The 18,471-nt window shown below is 45.6% G+C and overlaps 1 protein-coding gene across 1 annotated transcript in view; it reads right to left on the bottom strand.

Annotated features, from left to right (window-relative positions):
* Positions 1–410: 410 nt before the first annotated feature.
* Positions 411–18,471, bottom strand: part of LOC102953168 (histone-arginine methyltransferase CARM1-like) — a 186,421-nt gene continuing 168,360 nt past the window's right edge. Inside the window, exons 9-13 of the mRNA XM_015542955.2 lie at positions 16,240–16,321; positions 14,984–15,069; positions 11,633–11,722; positions 9,306–9,443; positions 411–504 (exon numbers count right to left, since the gene is read on the bottom strand). Of these exons, the coding sequence (XP_015398441.2) occupies positions 411–504; positions 9,306–9,443; positions 11,633–11,722; positions 14,984–15,069; positions 16,240–16,321 (490 nt within the window). The remainder of the gene's footprint in view (positions 505–9,305; positions 9,444–11,632; positions 11,723–14,983; positions 15,070–16,239; positions 16,322–18,471) is intronic.

Genomic DNA, 18,471 nt, shown 5'->3' with positions numbered 1-18,471 from the left:
AATGGACTTCATGTTTCAGGTGTAGTGGAATAAATGCGGCACAAAACCATCTGTTAGTGAATGAAGGTCAGAGGAGCCCATATTTAAACTCCACATCATGCAGATGAGAAAACCAAATACCAGAAGGAAGTGACTTTGCCCAAGGTCACGCAGCTCATTATAGCTCAGCTGGAACGAGAATTCACTTTGTAGGACTCTTTGTGGTTTCAAGATCAGGTTGTTACATATTGAATTCCATTTAATGGAACTAGAACACTCAACTCCATCATAGGATCTAAGTCTCCTTAAGGAGGAAGGGTAGATGCCTCTTCTCCTCTTAGGAAAGGTGGAATTATTCTGAACCTCTTTACCCGGTCATATGGTCCACTGAGATTTTATACACATGGCTGGGACACGGCTGAGAGCATTTCTTACCTAAAGAAAGGATTCTTTAGATCGAGGATGTTCCCAGATCTGAAGCCTGTCTGGTTTACCAGCGCCACGATATGAATGTCATAGCTCTGTCTGTATGGCAGAAAACAAAACAAAAAAACAAAACAACTCCATCATTTTACGAGGCCGGTCACCTCTTCACACACACTGAAGGCACCTTGTACACATACCTACTTACTTCACGAGGGTTTTAAGAGTGTGGGGTTGGCATCTCGTCTACGGTCGTGTGTGTTTATGGGGATGCTACCAACGTTAGCAGAGGCAACAGAAGGCCTTGTTTATTTGTTAGAAGAGTTTGGCAGTTGTAATCTCTTGAGCTAAAAATTACAAAGTTAATGGTATTTCTGGTTTCATCAACAGCCAAGGACAGAAATGGCTTTAATTAATAGAGGCACTTTATGGGTCACCCACCGAAGTAACCAAAATAATCTTACTCGTGCAGAGACTGGACATGTTAAAGTCTTAAACTGACATAAAACAGTCAATAAATGTGACTGATTTTCAGAGGCCCCAGATGAAGGCTCATATAATTCCAGTGGGAATTGGCTGATAAGAACAAGTCATATGACATATCTTTGATGGCTAATCTGAAGGACCTATGTTTGTGGGATTTTTATTAGTCGTATGTATTCAACAACAAATGTATTTCTTTGGATTATAAAGTGCTACCTATTCACTGTAGAATAACTGAAAAATAAGGAAAAAGAGAAATTAAATAAAAGAATTCATGATGTCACTAGACAAAGAATCTTCCAGCTAACACTATAGAGTATTTTCCTGTGTATTTTTCCTTCTATGGTTTTCATAAATGTGAATTTTTAATACAATGATCTTAAATATTCCTTCATATCTCCTAGTTTGATTTAACATAAACAAGCATTTATCCTATAATTCTTGACAACACATTTTTCAGTGGCACTAACGGGCATTACACAGGATAATTAATGATGCCCCATGATCAAATATTTACATTTTTATAACGTATTACAAACATGTTATAACATATTATTGCGTTTAGTAACAAAAGCCTAATTTGACGACAGATATTCTGCAGCAGAGGACATTCTCGTAGTACATCTTTATGTCCTATTGGCGATTATTTGCCTGGAATAATTCTCAGTGTTAGACTCGCCAGGCTAAAGCACATAAATATTTAAGGTTCCCAGCACCTATTGCTAAAACATCTTCCAGAAAGTGGACTAAACTACTTCCTCACCTACAAAGTATAAAAGTGCTAATTTCATTACATATCTTCCAATCCTTAATATTTTAAATGCCTGGGGTTAACATATCATTGATTACTTTAACTGGAATTTCCTTGATGGTCTCTGGCTTCTGTGTCAAATTCCAGAAATTACTGAGTGTTACAAATGCCTCTCACCCTGTTGTCACCAATAGTGGCCTGGGCAGGCTGATGTATAATGTCACATCCTGTGAAGCCTGTACCTCAAGTTCCAGATTTTTATCGGGGCCAAACAAAGTAAGAGGGAAAGATGGGCATAGATTAAAAAACAAAAAATCAATGTCTTTTGATTGTATTTCAACTCATGTAACTGACTCCGAATTATTTCGTTATAAAATGTTCCCTTCATGATACATCGAGGAGGAGTTCACTGCGTTTGTGATACTTGAAGGGAGACACAAGGAAAGCGAGATACTGAGACAGTGAGCTCCTTAGGAATAAGGGCGGCCCTTGCTGGAATCATAAAAAGGCTGAGAAATCAGGGAGGGACACACTTACTTATTTTCCCAAATGAGAGATGCCTTCTTAACAATATTTAAAGCAATGAACGTAAGACTTAATGCAGAAACAGAGTACCCCGAGGTCTGAGCAAATGTGTGTGTCCATGGATGCGCATATGACACAACAGAGAACTGAAAGGTTCCAGGTGGGGTCTGGAAGAACAGACAGGAAGTTCCTGCTCTAGGGTGTTGTTCAGCAAGGCTCTTTCCAGAATGCTACATAGGAAGGCGCTTGGGTGGCTCAGTGGGTCAAGTGTCTGTCTCTTGATCTCCCCTCAGGTCATGATCTCACAGTTCATGGGTTTGAGCCCCACACTGGGCTCTGCGCTGATGGCTCAGAGCCTGGCACCTGCTTCGGATGCTGTGTCTTCCTCTCTCTCTACCCCTCCCCTGCTGGCACTCTGTCTCCTTCTCTCTCTCAAAAAATGAATAAACATTAAAAAAATTTTTTTAAATCTACAGAGATGGAACAAATGACCTAAGAGGGGACATCCTTTAGTTCAAGAATTGAGTGCAAAACCATCTACCCCAAAAACCAAGAGCACACTTTACACACTGTGTGGTAGCCACTTTGACAATAAATTATATTTAAAAATAACACTAAATAAATTTAAAAAAAAACCAAAAAAACATAAAAAATATCATTGTTTCTCATACCAACATTCCTTTTGGAATAACAGATATTGGAAGCGTAAGAGACTTAACAATAGAGAACAAACTGAGGGTTGATGGAGGGAGGTGGGGGGGGGGCTGGGCTAGATGGGTGACGGGCATTAGGGAAGGTACTTGTGATGAGCACTGCGTGTTGTATGTAAGCGATGAATCACCGAATTCTACTCTGGAAACCAATATTGCACTGTATGTTAACTAAAGTTTAAATTAAAAAAAAAAAGTAAAAAAAAGAAAAAAAATGACTCAAGTCACTGAGGGTTTACCGATAGGCGAAGGAAGGAATGAGAACCTCAGTAGAATGGACCCTGGACCAGCGTTCTTCAGAGGGGTTTGAGTGTGCCCCAAGAGGGTACACGGGGGGGTGGAAGAAAATACTTAGCTCCGATTTTTAATTCTTTCTTTTTTGATAGAGAGAAAAGGGCAGAGGAAGAGGGAAAGAGAGACTCTTAAGCAGGCTCCATGACCAGTGCAGAGTCCACTGTGGGGCTCGATATCATGATTGCGAGATCGTGACCTGACCTGAAATCGAGAGTCTGATGCTCAACTGACTGAGCCACCCAGGTGCCCCGATTTTTAAAATTTTCAGCCCTGGGAAACGAATACACGTGTTCACCTAACACATACTGAACACTAGTGAAGTCACTAGGAAAGTGCTGGATTCATTCTCTATTATGCTCACCTACTTTCTCGGGTTTTGCTAAGGCAGGACGGTTCAGTGAGAATCTGATTACACCGCAGACAATGTGGTACAACATCACTGAGTAAATACCAACTGGGCGGTGGAGACATTGGTCAGAGCCAGAAGAATCTGAGTAACAAAGGACAAAGAAACATCCCTTAAAGCTGAGCCCGCGCATGCTAATGCCTCACTGTTCCCGATCATCGACAAGAGTTTCGCCCCAGAGCTCCTGCCGATGCAGCTGTCCAGACCCGTAGATATTTGGTCTGAGGAAAGTTGAGCGCAAAACAGAGCAGTTTAGAGATGACCTTTGGGAGCGCCACTTGGAGCTGCCAAACCTTTAACTCTTTGGTCAGCATTCCTTCCAGTTTCATAACACAAGGAACGCTCTGAAAACCAAATTCCCTGGCAGACCTGAGTACTGCAGACCTTCATAGGGATCCCCAAATTTTAAAGTATATTCCAAAAAATCTTGGCCCAGGGTGAGTGGCTGAGCTAGACCCCAAGTCAGCCTACGTATATTTGTTTTTTTCCATTCATTCTTTTTATTTCTAATTTTGTGTCCTATGACGTACACACCATGTAAGTTTCTATGTGTGTATATACACAGAGACATGTCTATGCATGTGTGTGTATATATATAAATAGTATATAAATAGTATATAGTATATATATCTCTATATCGAGCACTCCACTTTATACTTTCTATTATTACTGTAGTACATTCACAGAATTATAAGATAAATGCTAGTCTATAATCGGGGGACGCATATACAAAATGTCTTTACTCCGAGGTGCACACGATCAGAAAACTTCATGGACACCAGCTTCTGTGCACTTGAGGGGTATACATTTCATAAAGTTCATAAAAAACATAAGTTCTGTTTTACTGTCCACAGCAATAATATGAATGACAGCCGAAGAATGATGGAAGTATGTGGAAAATAAAACGCTAACAATACGATCCCAAGGGGTCCTGGCTGGGAAGAAAAGGGCAGCCATTGTCACGCCAGTGTGGCTTACCCCGGGGGCGGGGGGGGGCAGTTCTCCCGGGAGGCCAGAGTTTAAAAGAATATTTGACAATAAGGAAGGGGGAGATCCTATCCAAAGGCAGGACAAACCAGCAGCACCTGACTGAAAAGAACATCAAAGCACTGACATTAAGGAAGTGCTGAGTTTGGAGAAAATGCCAAAGAAAGTAATAATTTTAAAGCAAAAATGAGAGTAAGGAAGAGAAGAAGGCGGGAAAAAACGGAACTAAGATTTTCTGTGGACCTACTGTGTGCTGATGACTATACTATGTTCTCTCCTTTAACATTTGCCAAAGCCTGGTCATGTCTCAGGTCATGACCTCAGAGTTTGTGGGTTCAAGCCCTGCATCATGCTTGGCACTGATGATGTGAAGACTGCTTGGGATTCTCTCTCCCTCCTCTCTCTCTGTTCCACTCCCACTAATGCTTTCTCTCTCATAATAAATAAACTTTAAAAAATCACATTTAAAAAATATTAAAGGGGCACCTGGGTGGTTCAGTCGGTTAAGCCTCCGACTTCAGCTCAGGTCACGATCTTGCGGTTCATGAATTCAAGCCCTACGTCGGGCTCCGTGCTGACAACTCTGAGCCTGGAAACTGCTTTGGATTCTGTGTCTCCCTCTCTCTCTGCCCATCCCCTGCTCGTGCTCTGTCTCTCTCAGGAAATGAATACACGTTAAAAAAAATCTTTTTTAATATATTAAAAAAAAAATCTTCCTTCCGCCTTCCTCCCTTTCTTCCTGCTGCTAAGTATCATGTGTCCATAATCTCTTAGCGTCTTCTTTCAACTGAGCCAGACTAAATTCGTACTAAAAGGAGGATCCTGACATGACTTCTTCATTCAGGTGGTCCTTCCACATCACTGCCGAATCTCTGAAATGAATTAAGTCAGGAGGGATACACCATAGAATGAGACTCGGGCCTTCTTTTTGGGAAGTTCACATATAGGCAAATAACAGTGATACAACATTGGTGCTTTAAGAAAGGTATGGAAGGCTGGAGGAACCCGCGAGTCATGACACAGGTGTATGAGGTAAATGGTTTGCTTCTTTCTTACCCATCGGGGGAATAAAGGAGAGGAGGGTCAAAAAATATGACTGAGAAGGATGAAACCCAAGATATGTTAGAAAAAAATAATGGAGGGGCGCCTGGGTGGCTCAGTCAGTTGAATGTCGGACTTCAGCTCAGGTCATGTTCTCATGGTTCATGAGTTCAAACCCCGCATCGGGCTCTGTGCTGACAGCTCAGAGCCTGAAGCCTGCTTCAGATTCTGTGTCTCCCCCTCTCTCTGCCCCTCCCCTGCTTCTGCTCTGTCTCTTTCCTCAAAAATAAATAAACATTAAAAAAAAGGTTTTGTTTAAAAGAAAGAAAAAAGTAATAGGAAAATAAGATGATTTAAATCCACCCACCTAATGATACCCTAAGATACTTTCAAATATATATATCTGAAAGCAAAAGAATGTTAAGAAGAAAAGGCAAGTCCCAACTCCAAGCTGATGTTGGCTACTGCTCCTTAGTAATTTTTTTTCTTTAGAACTCGTCATTAAATAGATGGTTTATGAGGATTGAGGAAGAAAGTGGTGACTTCCAGGATGAACGCGGAATAAATCAGCATTTCCCAACTTTGCCTCCTGGAAACCATCCCCTAAACAAGCAGAAGAGAAAGACACTGCAGGGACCTCATTTTCTGTAAAACTGGGAGAAAGATAGAATCTGCAGTCTCTACCTCATGTATAAGGGCTACAGAAGCACTTGGCATTGGCTGTAAGGCACATGGGAAAAAGCACAGAAGTGCCAAGAGAAGCAAGAGAGCCCAGAGGGGGGCGCATCTCAGAGAGTGCTCCCCAAAACACCCAAGCTGAGGATGAGGAGCATTTTCTGAAATGCAAAAGCTTTATTCCTTAAGTGTGTAATGTCTTGTGCAGGCACTGGGGCGGGCAAGACGTGCCTAAAACTGCAATATGGTAGAACCACAGAAACAAGCAGAAGAGGAGCCATGTTGGCAGGAAGCAGGATGACTCTGCAGCGGCACAGAAGGAGAGAGAATGGGAGTCGAGGAAAACAGACCGCCCAAAGATGGTCATGTCTCTCCCGCCACAGGAACTCCCTTCTTGTAAATTACTTTCCAGAAAAGTCCCACCAACTCTCCAGAGGGGCGGGCTTAGAACCTCCAACAATTTAAAAATCACTCTTACAGGATGTTAGCCTATAGCCAGCCAGGAAGACTGGCAGGATTTTGGTAGAGCTCTCCAAATATTTCAACAACTGCCATTTGGAGCCTGGAACAGACTCAGAAGTGAAAGTAAGGTCAATGAGTAGACTTACTAGGAAGTACTTGTAGGATCAACAGCAAGAATGATTTTTTAATGATCAGAGATGTTTGAAGTACAAGACATCAATAACCAAAGACCATATGAAAAGTTATTTACCCCTATTAGTAATTAAACAAATATAAACCAAAACAACCAGATGCAACTTTTAAAAATTATATTTGGAGGGGTGCCTGGGTGGTTCAGTCAGTTGAGCGACCGGCTTCGGCTCAGGTCATGATCTCACACTTCCTGAGTTCAGGCCCCGTGTCGGGCTCTGCGCTGACAGCTCGGAGCTGGAGCCTGCTTCGGATTCTGTGTCTCCCTCTCTCTGCCCCTAACCCACCCACATTCTGTCTCTGTCTTTCTCAAAAATAAAAAACATTAAAATAAAATAAAATAAAATAAAATAAAATAAAATAAAATAAAATAAAATAAAATAAATAAAATAAAATAAAAATTGTATTTGTAGGGGCACCTGGGTAGTTGAGCGTCTGACTCTTGACTTTGGCTCAAGTCACGATCCTAGACCTGCGTGTGTGGTCAAGCCCTGCATCAGGCTCTGGGCTGGGTGAGAAGCCTGCTTAACGTTCTCTTTCTCCCTTCCCTCACATGTGCACACACATCACTACTGGCAAAAGCCACAGAGACCAATCACAGGCAGTGTAGGGAAAGAAGTGCAGAAATGAGCCTGGCCGTCCATGGCCGTCCATCACCGTGAGTGGACATTGGTGCAACCATTGAGGTTGCACATAAAGGTACAAATACATAAAATACACAAAAGGTAGTATTTATCAGAGTGTCACAGGTATATACCCTTTGATCTAACATCTCCATTTCTAGGGATCTCATGTAGAAATATTCTTGTCCCTGTGCAAGCTTTATGTTCAAGGGTATTTAGGGCAGAGTTTTTCACAGTGGCCAAAAAAAGGGGGAAACGTGGGAAGCAACCCAAGTATCAACCCATCAGCAGTTTTTTAAAAAAATGTTTTTTTTAAGTTTATTTATTTATTTTGAGAGAGAGAGGCAGCATGAGCGAGCAGGGGAGGAGGAGAGAAAGAAAGAGGGAGAGAATCCGAAGCAGGCTCCGTGCTGTCAGCACAGAGCCCAGTGAGGGGCTCAAACCCACGAACGATGAGATCATGACCTGAGCTGAAACCAAGAGTCAGATGCTTACCCAACTGAGCCATGGAGATGCCCCTCTGTCAGTGATTTTTAAAAAGACATGCAATACACCTATGCCCTCCACTATTATGCATCGATTAAAATAAAAAAGCAGATCTATGTGCACAGATTCAGGACTTAATGCTAAGTGAAAACTTAAGTGGGAGACGGCTAGTTGAATCTTCTTGTAAAACAACAATAAAAACCCCACAATGATGTTATTAGTACATGCACAGAAAAATCACCTGGAAGCATATGGACCAAGGGGTCCCATCTGGAGAGTGGGTGAGGGGTGGCAGCGAGTGTGGACTCCAGACACTTTTGTAGTTTTGAATTTATATGTGAGCGTGTTAGGTTTTTGTAATGAAAGAAATATAGACTTTGAAAATGGAAGGGTTGGGGCACCTGGCGGCTCAGCTGGTTAAGTGTCCAACCTCAGCTCAGGTCCTGATCTCACGGTTCGTGAGTTCGAGCCTCACACGGGGCTCTGTGCTGACAGCTCGGAGTCTAGAGCCTGCTTGGGATTCTGCGTCTCCCTCTCTCTCTGCCCCTCCTCTGCTCATGCTCTGTCTCTCTCTCAAAAATAAATAAACATTAAAAAAAAATGGAAGGGTTGATTTGTAAGGGGATGAGCTCTCCATCACAGGAGTGTTCAAGTGCAGGTCCGAGAAGAGGTGGGAGGTAGGGAGAGAAGGAAGTTGAGTGAGATGATCTCTGAGTACCCTTAATATCTTGAGAGTCCTTGAACTGCTCCGCTATTCCTTTCTCCCCTGATTCACTCTGGAGAAACTCCAACAAGGTGAAAGAAAATAGAGCATCTTAAAAATGAGATAAATCAAAGTCATCACTGCAGAGGAGAGGCCTCGTGAAATCCATTACCAGAGGGACACAGCCAGTCCTGCTGTGCCCACACCACACATCGCCCTGCTGTGCCTGTCCCCTGGGGAACAAATCGATGGTATTGTACTAAATTTGAGGGCGTGTGGCTGGATGCAAGGAAGGTCAGGAGTTGATGTGGGATTTCAAGCACTTGATAATTCAAGCGTTTGGCAAGCACTCCGACCACCTCCGTGGTCAGGTGGAGAACCCCCACTGCCCTTGAGTCACCCCAAGCTCCCCATCCCTGTGGCCCTCATCGCAAGGAAGATGTTTGCTGTCTTGGTAGCAGAGTGAGCTGGGCTTTTGTAAAGCCTGCTGCCCATTTCGAGGTGCTGAAAACGCTCCCACCTCTCGCACCCCCGTGCCCAGTAGTCAGTAGTCTACTTCCCAGCTTACCGTCTGTTGGCTACAAACAGCACTTTCCCTGAGAGGGTCTCTCCTTCTTTGGCAAAGAGGGGAGTGTGGAGAAGGCACCGCACCTGATACCAATGAGTCAGAGGCTCAGTTGGGGCTGTCGACAGCCAAACAGTTACCCTGTGGGACGGGAGAAGAGTTAAAAGTCAGTTACGTTCTGGGGCCATATTGCATGGATTGCACTGGGGACTTAGGTTGATAGTTGGTTTGCAGAGTTTTCAACTCATGGAATCCTTTTAAGGTAAGGGTAGCTCAGTTTAGGTCATTGCCATGGCAATGTCCCAAGAGCTTTATATATATTCCCTCACTAAGTCTATACAGTAACTCGATAAAGTCAGCACAGGGAGGTTAAAGGACATGCCCAGCATCACACAGAAGACAGTTGGAGAGCCAGGCTTCAAACCTGTGGATTTGGCCATTCTGTCAATCTGTCTTTTTTGTTAAGTTTATTTATTTTGAGAGAGAGAGACAGAGAGACAGAGAGAGAGAGAGAGGAAGAGAGAGACAGAGAGAACAAACATGAGCAGGGGAGGGGCAGAGAGAGAGATAGGGAGAGAGAATCCCAAGCAGGGTCTGCAGTGATGGAAGACGTGGGGCTCGAACCCACAAACCGTGAGATCCTGACCTGAGCCGAGATCAAGAGTCGGCCCCTCAACAGACTGCACCATTCGGGTGCCCTTCAATCTGTCTTTCTGAATCAAAGTTCGTTAGAAGCCCAACAAGGAATAGAGTTAAGTTGGGAACTGAGTTGTCTGAAAAGTGTCTCTCAAGATAACAAGTCTGGAGTCTGGCCTCCTACCATCTCATGCCAACCTGTTCAGGGAACCTGAGAGGGCTTCTGGAAGCAAGAAAAGCCCTGGGGCAGATGGTCTCTGCTGTCCTTCCAGTTCAGACGTCCCACACATGTATGTGTGTGTGACAGTGTTTACATGGGCGTTCTTCATTTCATACGAAGATGCGAGAATACCTGGCTGTGCCTCCAAACACCAAGGTCACCTGTCCTGGTGACTCACCCAAACGTGTCGCTGTTTTGGATGGAATAAGGTGTGCGTGGAACACACAGCTGACCCCTACAGGGTCTATTTTGACTTGAAGATGTTGCAGCGAGGGGGGTGGGGGGGGTGGGGGGTGCATTTTACAAAATTTCACCGCTAAGTAATATAAACCACTCTTCTATCAAAATATACTCAGGCACATGCGGGAGCAGGATGCAAGCTGTCTAAAGCTTTATAGGATAAAGCATTTCACTTCATAGGAACTGTCCCCTTGGAGCAGGCCACTTCAAGCTTCTCTCCCTTAGCTCTGCAGGAACAGATTCACTGGGGGAAAGTCTGAGAAACCAATGTATGGATTCCTTGAACAAATATGCTTCTGCGGTGTAGGGACGACTTGTACAGCATTTTCTTTTTCTCTGATTGTCAGCCCAGATGAGGCTGCTGGGGGTCCCCTCCTCCCCGGAGCATCCCCACCCCCACAAGCTCCCTGAGCATCCCCACCCCCACGGGCACTTCTGTTCTCCGCAGATGTCTTGATAAGCCTGGATGTTTTTACAAGGAGAAGAGAGGAGTGTAATGCAAAAGCTTTCCTTTCACCTGGTCATGTGACCCAGAGCTACTGGGTTCACCAGTCAGAGAGCACGAGAAAGCCTGGCAAGAGAGTAGGGGAGTCAGGAGGAGAGTAGACGTTTGGGGGTACGGTAATGGCACAGCCCTTACGAGGAAGACCAAACACGGACAGTCAACTTGTAGGTGGTCTTTCTCCTCTTTCCTCTGAAGCTTTCCAAGTTCTTCAGGAAGGGCAAGGAAGACACGATGAAACGACCTCATGTTGCAATTAGCATTAGTGGTATATGCCTGCCTGATCATTGAGGAAGGACTCTCTAGCATCTTCTGTGAGGCTGAGGGCGTGAACAGAGTCAGGGAAGGTAGGATTCCAGGTATCACTCAGGTACAGGAGGTTCTCTAACCAGGATAACATGCTGGAAGCCAAGGCAGGGGCTGGGGGTCCTTCCCACCCTCTATTCTGGAATAGACCAAGAGGGCTGATGAAGCACAGACCCTTTCCCATCCCTTTAAGTCTCAATCCAGTTGGCTCAAGAGGTTTTACACTACGTTAGCCAAAGCTGAGAGGACACCATGGAAAATTGTCTCATTTTGACTTCGCCCTAAAATCTAAAAGTGCCTTCCTTTCTCGGAACCTAGAGAAACAAGTATTACTGTTGAAATCAACTTCAAAACACTTTCAAGCCACGACTACACAACACAGAGGATGGCGTAGGACAGAGTAGTCAAGGAAGGGGTGACACTTACACAGATCCAACAAAGGCCACGTCAAACCAGAACGCCAGGCCGTGGATGAGGCCAGACTGTGTCATCTGAAACACAAAGGGGATTTCTACTCTGCAAGGAAAGAAAAAGGAGAGAGCGTAGAAACATTTGGAATTATTTTGTTGTTGTTGACAGGCACACTAGACGCATTTGTGGGATTGGGGAAAATCACGGAATATTTTCCTTCCCTCTTAAGCACAGTTGTCTTGGCAGCAAGATTCTCTCAGTGTGTGATTAATGCCTGGGTGATGCCACACATGGGAGAATTCTGCGTCTTGACAAAACTCTGCACGAGTTTCCCACCAGGCTACGGCAAGCATCACGCCGAGGCGGCCATGGTTTATACCAAATGCATGATGAGCAGGAACAGGAAGAACAGTGGGGAAGGTGCAACAAAATCTAGGTGCTTACTTGACAAGTCACTTAAATTCCCTGAGCCTCAGTCGCCTCATCCATTGATGGGCGATGAAGGCTCTCTCCTACTTCCCTTTGCAAGGTCCTCGTGTGCTCAAATGGGGAAAAATGTGTACGGGAGGGCTTTGCAAACTATAAAAGTGTTACACAGCTACAAGATGGTATTATTCGTCCACCGCTAAGGGGAGACATGTTTTAGAGAGTGCTCTAAAGATTTTCAAGGGAGGTGGTACCTTATTTGCATTTATGGTGCCCCCCAAAGCCCTAACTTCTTTCACCCTGTGGCAGAGCATTTCTAGAGTTTTCCATTGTACCGATCACACTGAATTTTTGACATTGCATGGCCATTATTTCCTCCTGTTTTTTTGCATTCCCCTAAATAGACTATGAACTCTTCAAGGGTAGACTTTTTAAAAATTAAATTTAATTAAAAAAATTTTTTTTAACGTTTATTATTGAGAGACAGAGAGACACAGAGCATGGGCAGGGGAGGGGCTGAGAGATGGAGAGACACAGAATCCGAAGCAGGCTCCAGGCTCCGAGCTGTCAGCACAGAGCCTGATGTGGGGCCTGAACCCACGAACTGTGATATCATGACCTGAGCTGAAGTTGGACGTTTAACCGACTGAGCCACCCAGGCGCCCCTATTTTTTTAATTTTTTTAAAAATTTTTGTTAATTAATTTATGTATTTATTGTTTTTTCTTTTTTAGAGAGAGAGAGAGAGAGAGAATCCTAAACAGACTCCGTGCTCAGTGTGGAGCCTGATGTGGGGCTCGGTCCCACTACCCTGGGATCGTGACCCAAGCTGAAATCAAGAGCCAGATGTATAATCGACTGAGCCACGCAGGCACCCCAAGGGTAGACTTTTAAAAATTACCTTTTGCACCTGTGCAAGCCCCAGCACTCTATCTGGCACAGGGTAGGATCTCCATAAACGTTTGCTGAATCAACACACAAATAAACTGAATGACAGGTGACATCTCTGGGAAGTCAACACAGATGTAGTTTTCAAAAAATTCCCTGGGACTCAGGAGGGGGCCCGGAACAGCAGATAAAGTCAATAGAAGTCCATTTTGTCTGGGCCTGTGGTACTTACTGGAGTTGTTCCCAAATGCCAGTTCTCTTGAGCTGGGCATAGGGTAGTGTCGCAATTATCTTCTCACCCAGGCTCAGGCCCGGCCACGTGATTTACTTTGGCCAATTAAATGTGAACAGAAGTGATCTGTGTCATTTCCAGGCAGAAGCTCTTATTACCAGTACAGACTTCGCCACGATCGTTCTCTTTCCTCAGTGAGGAGGACTGTTCCAGACAGAGGCTGGTGCACCAGGGTGGGTGATGCTGTACAGAGTGAAAGCTGGGCACAATAGATAAACAGGGTCGGGGAGAGAGACTCCTGTGTTATAAGCCACCGAGGCTTCTTTTTTCTTTCTTTCCAAGATTTTATTTAAATTCAAGCTAGTTAACATACAGTGTAGTCTGGCTTCAGGAACAGAATTTAGTGATTTATCACCTACACAGAACACCCAGGGCTCATCACAAGGGCCCTCCTTAATGCCCATCCCCCATTTAGCCCATCCCCCCCATGCACCTCCCCTCCAGCAGCCGTCAGTGTGTTCTCTATAGTTAAGAGTCTCTTGGGGCACCTGGGGGCACAGTCAGTTAAACCATCTGTTCTGTTTCAAGGTTTCTTTTTGTTAGTGCTGCAGGTTCTAGCCTGCGCTGATTAGACACAGCACCCTTCGTCCGTTGTGATCTCCAGACAGATGATGGTTTGCGTTGGCCAGCTGCACCTGCTCGAGTCTGGCCCTTGCTTCCTCAGGGGTCCAGGAAAGATGACAACTTGGCTGGGTCTTAAATTTCGTACCCAGAAAAAAATGTGCATAGAGATCTCCTTCCAGAGAGAAAAAGGCAAAATACCAGTGAAAAATCACCCAAAGGGGATTCAGAGCACCATCTGAGGAGTGAGTTCCCATTACAGAGTCCCTTCAAGTGGAGGGAGGAGGGAAAAGCTAACATTTACTGAGTGTCCTCTTTGAAAAGGAGCCAGGGCCTGTGAAACACTTAGCCCAGCACCTAATGTAAAGTAGGCTGTACTCTTCTTGACATTAATGTGGGCACTGGCCTGAGTGAGGGGTCAAACAGCCCAGACTCTGGAGCCTTCTGAATGGTTCAAATCCCAGGTCCAATATACTCATGGGGCACCTGGGTGACTCAGTTGGTTGAGCATCTGACTTCAGCTCAGGTCATGATTTCACGGTTTATAAGTTCGTGCCCTGCATCGGGCTCTGTGCTGATGGCTCGGAGCCTGGAGCCTACTTCGGATTCTGTGTCGCTGTCTCTCTCTGCCCCTCCCCCACTTGTGTACGTGCTCTCTCTCTCGCTCTCTCTCTCTCTCAAAAATAAATAAACATTAAGAAAGTTGGGAGCATTCACTTTTGAATGTCCCCTCTCTACTACTATTCTTTCTAATCTTATACATTAATAAACGTTTGCCTGCTGCTGAAAAAAATTTTTTTAACATACTAATTCTGTGATCTTTTGAAACCCCGTGTTCCACTCTGCCTCACATCTGTCACCATTAAAATGGAGGTAACAGTAGTTCCATCTGTAGAGCACTGTCATGAGGACGAAATGAGTCATTGGAGGTGAAGGGCTCAGAACACTGAGTGGTTGCAGAAGTTTAAGCCATTACTACTTAGTTTTTCTCATTCAGCTCTTAAAACAACACACGAAAGAAGCAGCATTATCCATGTTTTGCAATAAAATGGAACGAGTATTGATATACCACCCCTGTGTGTGACTCACACCCGAGATCTCGCCCCTGTGTGAGCGGCAAAACCCTGCACTGAGGTTCTGGGGCTGAGAAAGGCTGAGAAGAGGCTTTAAAGACCAGGAGTGATGCTGATATTTACAAACCTGTGCAGATCTGCTTCTTCTGCATCCATGAAGTTTACCGTGTATTTGACCGTCCGAGCCATCAAAATCCTAACGTCAAACGTGTCCTTGGGGGAAAGGAAGCAGAGGCATTATCTTTCGGTCAGGATAAACCGAACCCAAGCAAGCCTGTAAAGTGGCTTTCCTCTTGAAGTGTTAAGTCAACAAGAGTTAGGATTTAGAAGGCATGAGCTTAATGAGAATGACTGTCAGTCAGAGTAGCTAACAATTATTTCACGTTTTCTACACGCCAAGCACTAAGTGCTTCATGCTTTCCTGAGTGCTAAGGAGCAGCTGTTTGGTGTATCTGAAAATCATCCAGATTTTACCACTTCTGCACATTCCAGGAAGTTCCAGAAAAACTTAGTCTACCTCTGCTCCGGGTGTGGCCTGTGACCCTAGCTTGGCCAATCAGTGATCACTTTTCCCCTGAATATAGTTTCAGATGCAGGAGCACGACCCAAGGGAGGGCGGTCAGGCTCTACCCAAACTAATCCTGGGGCTCTGGCTCAAGTTACTGGAAAAAGGCAGGTCCTCCTGTGGGACTTAAAAGAGTTGTAAGAGTCTGAGGCTGGAGTCCCTGAAGCCATCTTGCTACCACAAGGGGAGATCCTGACTGAGAATAGGGTGAAATCAGAGGCAATGGAGACAAATTACAAGGATGGAAAAATCAGACTCGGGTGACATTGTCTGAACCCCTGCAACAGGTCCCTTGCTTCAGGCTTTGCGGTTTTGGAAGCCCAGTAATTAAGCCAGTTTGGGTTAATGCAAACTTATTGTTGTCCAAGGTCGCACAGTTGGATGGGGCCACGACTGAAACCCCAACGTGTTCGACAGCAAAGCTCCTGATCTAAGCTATTTATTTTACAGAGCTTCCTCCTCTATGCCTGAGGCCACCAGAATCAATGGGAAGATATGAATTATTGAACAGGTACCAGGGCTGTGTGTGTACACGGGGTGAGTCAGGGCAGTGGGAGAATTAGAAGTGACTTATTGAAAGGCGGTCAGAAAATCTCCTTGCCTCCGACAGCATCATTCCCTGAGAGTTTTCGTCATTGATTGGAAATGAGAGCTGGAGCACTCGAAAACCCAGGGCTCCGAGGAGCTCTTTTTTCTCTTCTGTGCCGGCTTCACAGAGCCTGGCAACACGGTGCCTCCCAGGTGCGTGAGCGAGCGGGCGAGCGAGCGGATCGATAGACGAACACATGGGGGGAAAGCCTGGAATGAAGCACACTTACCACTATCGGCTGCCTGAAATACTCGTCCACCGCGGCCCCCTGGAGACTGGACAGGTTGACCCCATAGAAACACTGCTGGTGCCTGAAAGAGGGAACACAGAGAATCGCCGTGCATCTTGCCCCTCCGCAGAGTCCCCGAGCCCCTTACAGCTGTGACGTCCTGGGAGGCCACCTCCCAGGTCCTCAGAGGCAGCCTGGGGCACGTGTGCGAACATGGGAAGGGAAACTGGTCTAGGGGGACAAACAGAGGAAGGAATCTTCTCCAGCGAACATGAAGACCTGTACGTGACCTGCGGCGGGAAAAGACAGAAGGGGGAGGTGGTTGAGGTGAAGGACATTATTTGTGGAAGATTATTGAGGATTTTTAGGAGGATGTTTAGAAGCTCTGGGCTCCCACCTCTGACCTCGGGCCCCAAAGTGGCTGCCTACTCTAGCACCTACTGCCCAAGTCCTGAAACACAGTTCCTTGGCCCCCTCATTATCCAACCCAGAGCATGACTTGAGCTCCCTAAAGCCCCTGTTTCAGGAAACAGATTTCTCTTTTCTATTCTGCTGTAGCCTCAGGCCTGCAACTTCCCAATGGCGCTTGCCGGGGTGGCCGACGGCGGGAGAGTCCCAAGTGAGCGAGGGCCGTGCCTGGTGGGGAGCCTGGAACCTGCTTGTCTCAGCACACTGCACACAGTTCTTCTCAAATCTGTGGCTGGCGACAAGGACAAACTCGACACATTGTGCTTTCTTCCTTCTGAGAGCCAGAGGCAAAGTGTTTACCTGCACACCCCTGGCTGTCTTACCTTCACGTAAGAGAAGGACCATGCCTCAGACCACACCTGGGACCCAGCAGGAGCTCTGGGTCAGCTTGGCTAGTGGTCTAAACTCTTGAGAGGAGAGATCTAGGGTGTCAATTAAGAGTAGCTTTATTTGGCCGGTGGTGGGGTGGGGCGGGGCGGGGGGGCGCCTGGGTGGCTCAGTGAGTTATGCCTCTGACTCTTGACCTCAGCTCAGGTCATGATCTGATGGTTCGTGGGTTCCAGCCCTGAGCTGGGCTCTGGGCTGATGGCGCGGAGTCTGCTTGGGATGCTCTCTCAGCCAGTTCTTATCCGACAAGTGAAAAGCAACACCACTGAATTGCAGGTGGATCCTGAGGGGCATGAGCCATTTCTTAGCTCTCAGCCTCTGCTCGGTTTCGCCTCTGCCTCGAAATCCCCTTCCCCTCTTTTGCCCTGTTCATTCCTACCCAGTCTTTGAGACTCAGCTCAAATGGTCCCATTGAAAACATTTTAAGGGGCGCCTGGGTGGCTCAGCCGGTTAAGTGTCCATCGGCTCAGGTCATGATCTCACAGTTCGTGAGTTCGAGCCCGTGTCAGGCTCTGAGCTGAGTTCAAGCCCCAGGTCGGGCTCTGTGCTGACAGCTTGGAGCCTGGAGCCTACTTCGGGTTCTGTGTCTCCCTCTCTCTGTCCCTCCCCTATTCATGCTCTGTATCTCTCTCTTTCTCTCAAAAATAAACATTTAAAACAATAAAAAATAAAAAAAAATTAAATCTTGTGTTACAATACGATATTTAAGTTTAGCCCATTTAAAAGTAAAAGTATTTTCTTATTCATCAGTGTATATATACTTAGCACAGGGCTGGTATATTATTAGGATTAACAGTTACGTAGCTAGCTTTCATCTATCTATCTTGAGGGAATGAACGGAAAACTGGGTGTCCGTAACAGGCCTATGCATGGGCACAGGTGCCAATGAAGAAAACGGACAAATGGAAGATCATTACCCCAAGATTGTTCAGTTGCATTACGTGTTTCTTAATCTTCTCCTTCCAACAAGGGGCACGGACAGGCTGGCCCACAATGCAGCCAAAATACGAATGTGTATATTGAACACAAGGCTCCTGTAAGTCTAGAAAATTCTGGAAACACTGCAGTGTTTAGAAGGAGAGTGAAGGTGTTTTAGGGGGAAATAAATAAGTCACTGTCACAAAGTTTTCATTAGAGGGAAGGAAGGGGAGAAGGAAAGTGAGGGAGAGGGGGAAAGAAAGGAAAGGGACGGAGGTGGGACAGAGTTTCCCAGAAAGCCCAGAAGGACTCAAGTCCATCCTTTAGAATCCCTGGGAGGCTTTTAAAAAGCTGACGCCTGGACTGCATCCCTCCAACTGCGATTCATTTGATCCAGGGTGTAAACCTACTGCCTGTTTCCAAAGCTCAACAGGTGATTCTCATGTGCAACCGGGGTTG

Source organism: Panthera tigris, chromosome D4 (assembly GCF_018350195.1).
Source record: "Panthera tigris isolate Pti1 chromosome D4, P.tigris_Pti1_mat1.1, whole genome shotgun sequence".
NCBI lineage: Eukaryota > Metazoa > Chordata > Mammalia > Carnivora > Felidae > Panthera > Panthera tigris.
Note: the sequence above shows the minus strand (reverse complement) of the source record. Positions and strands in the feature narration are given on the sequence as shown.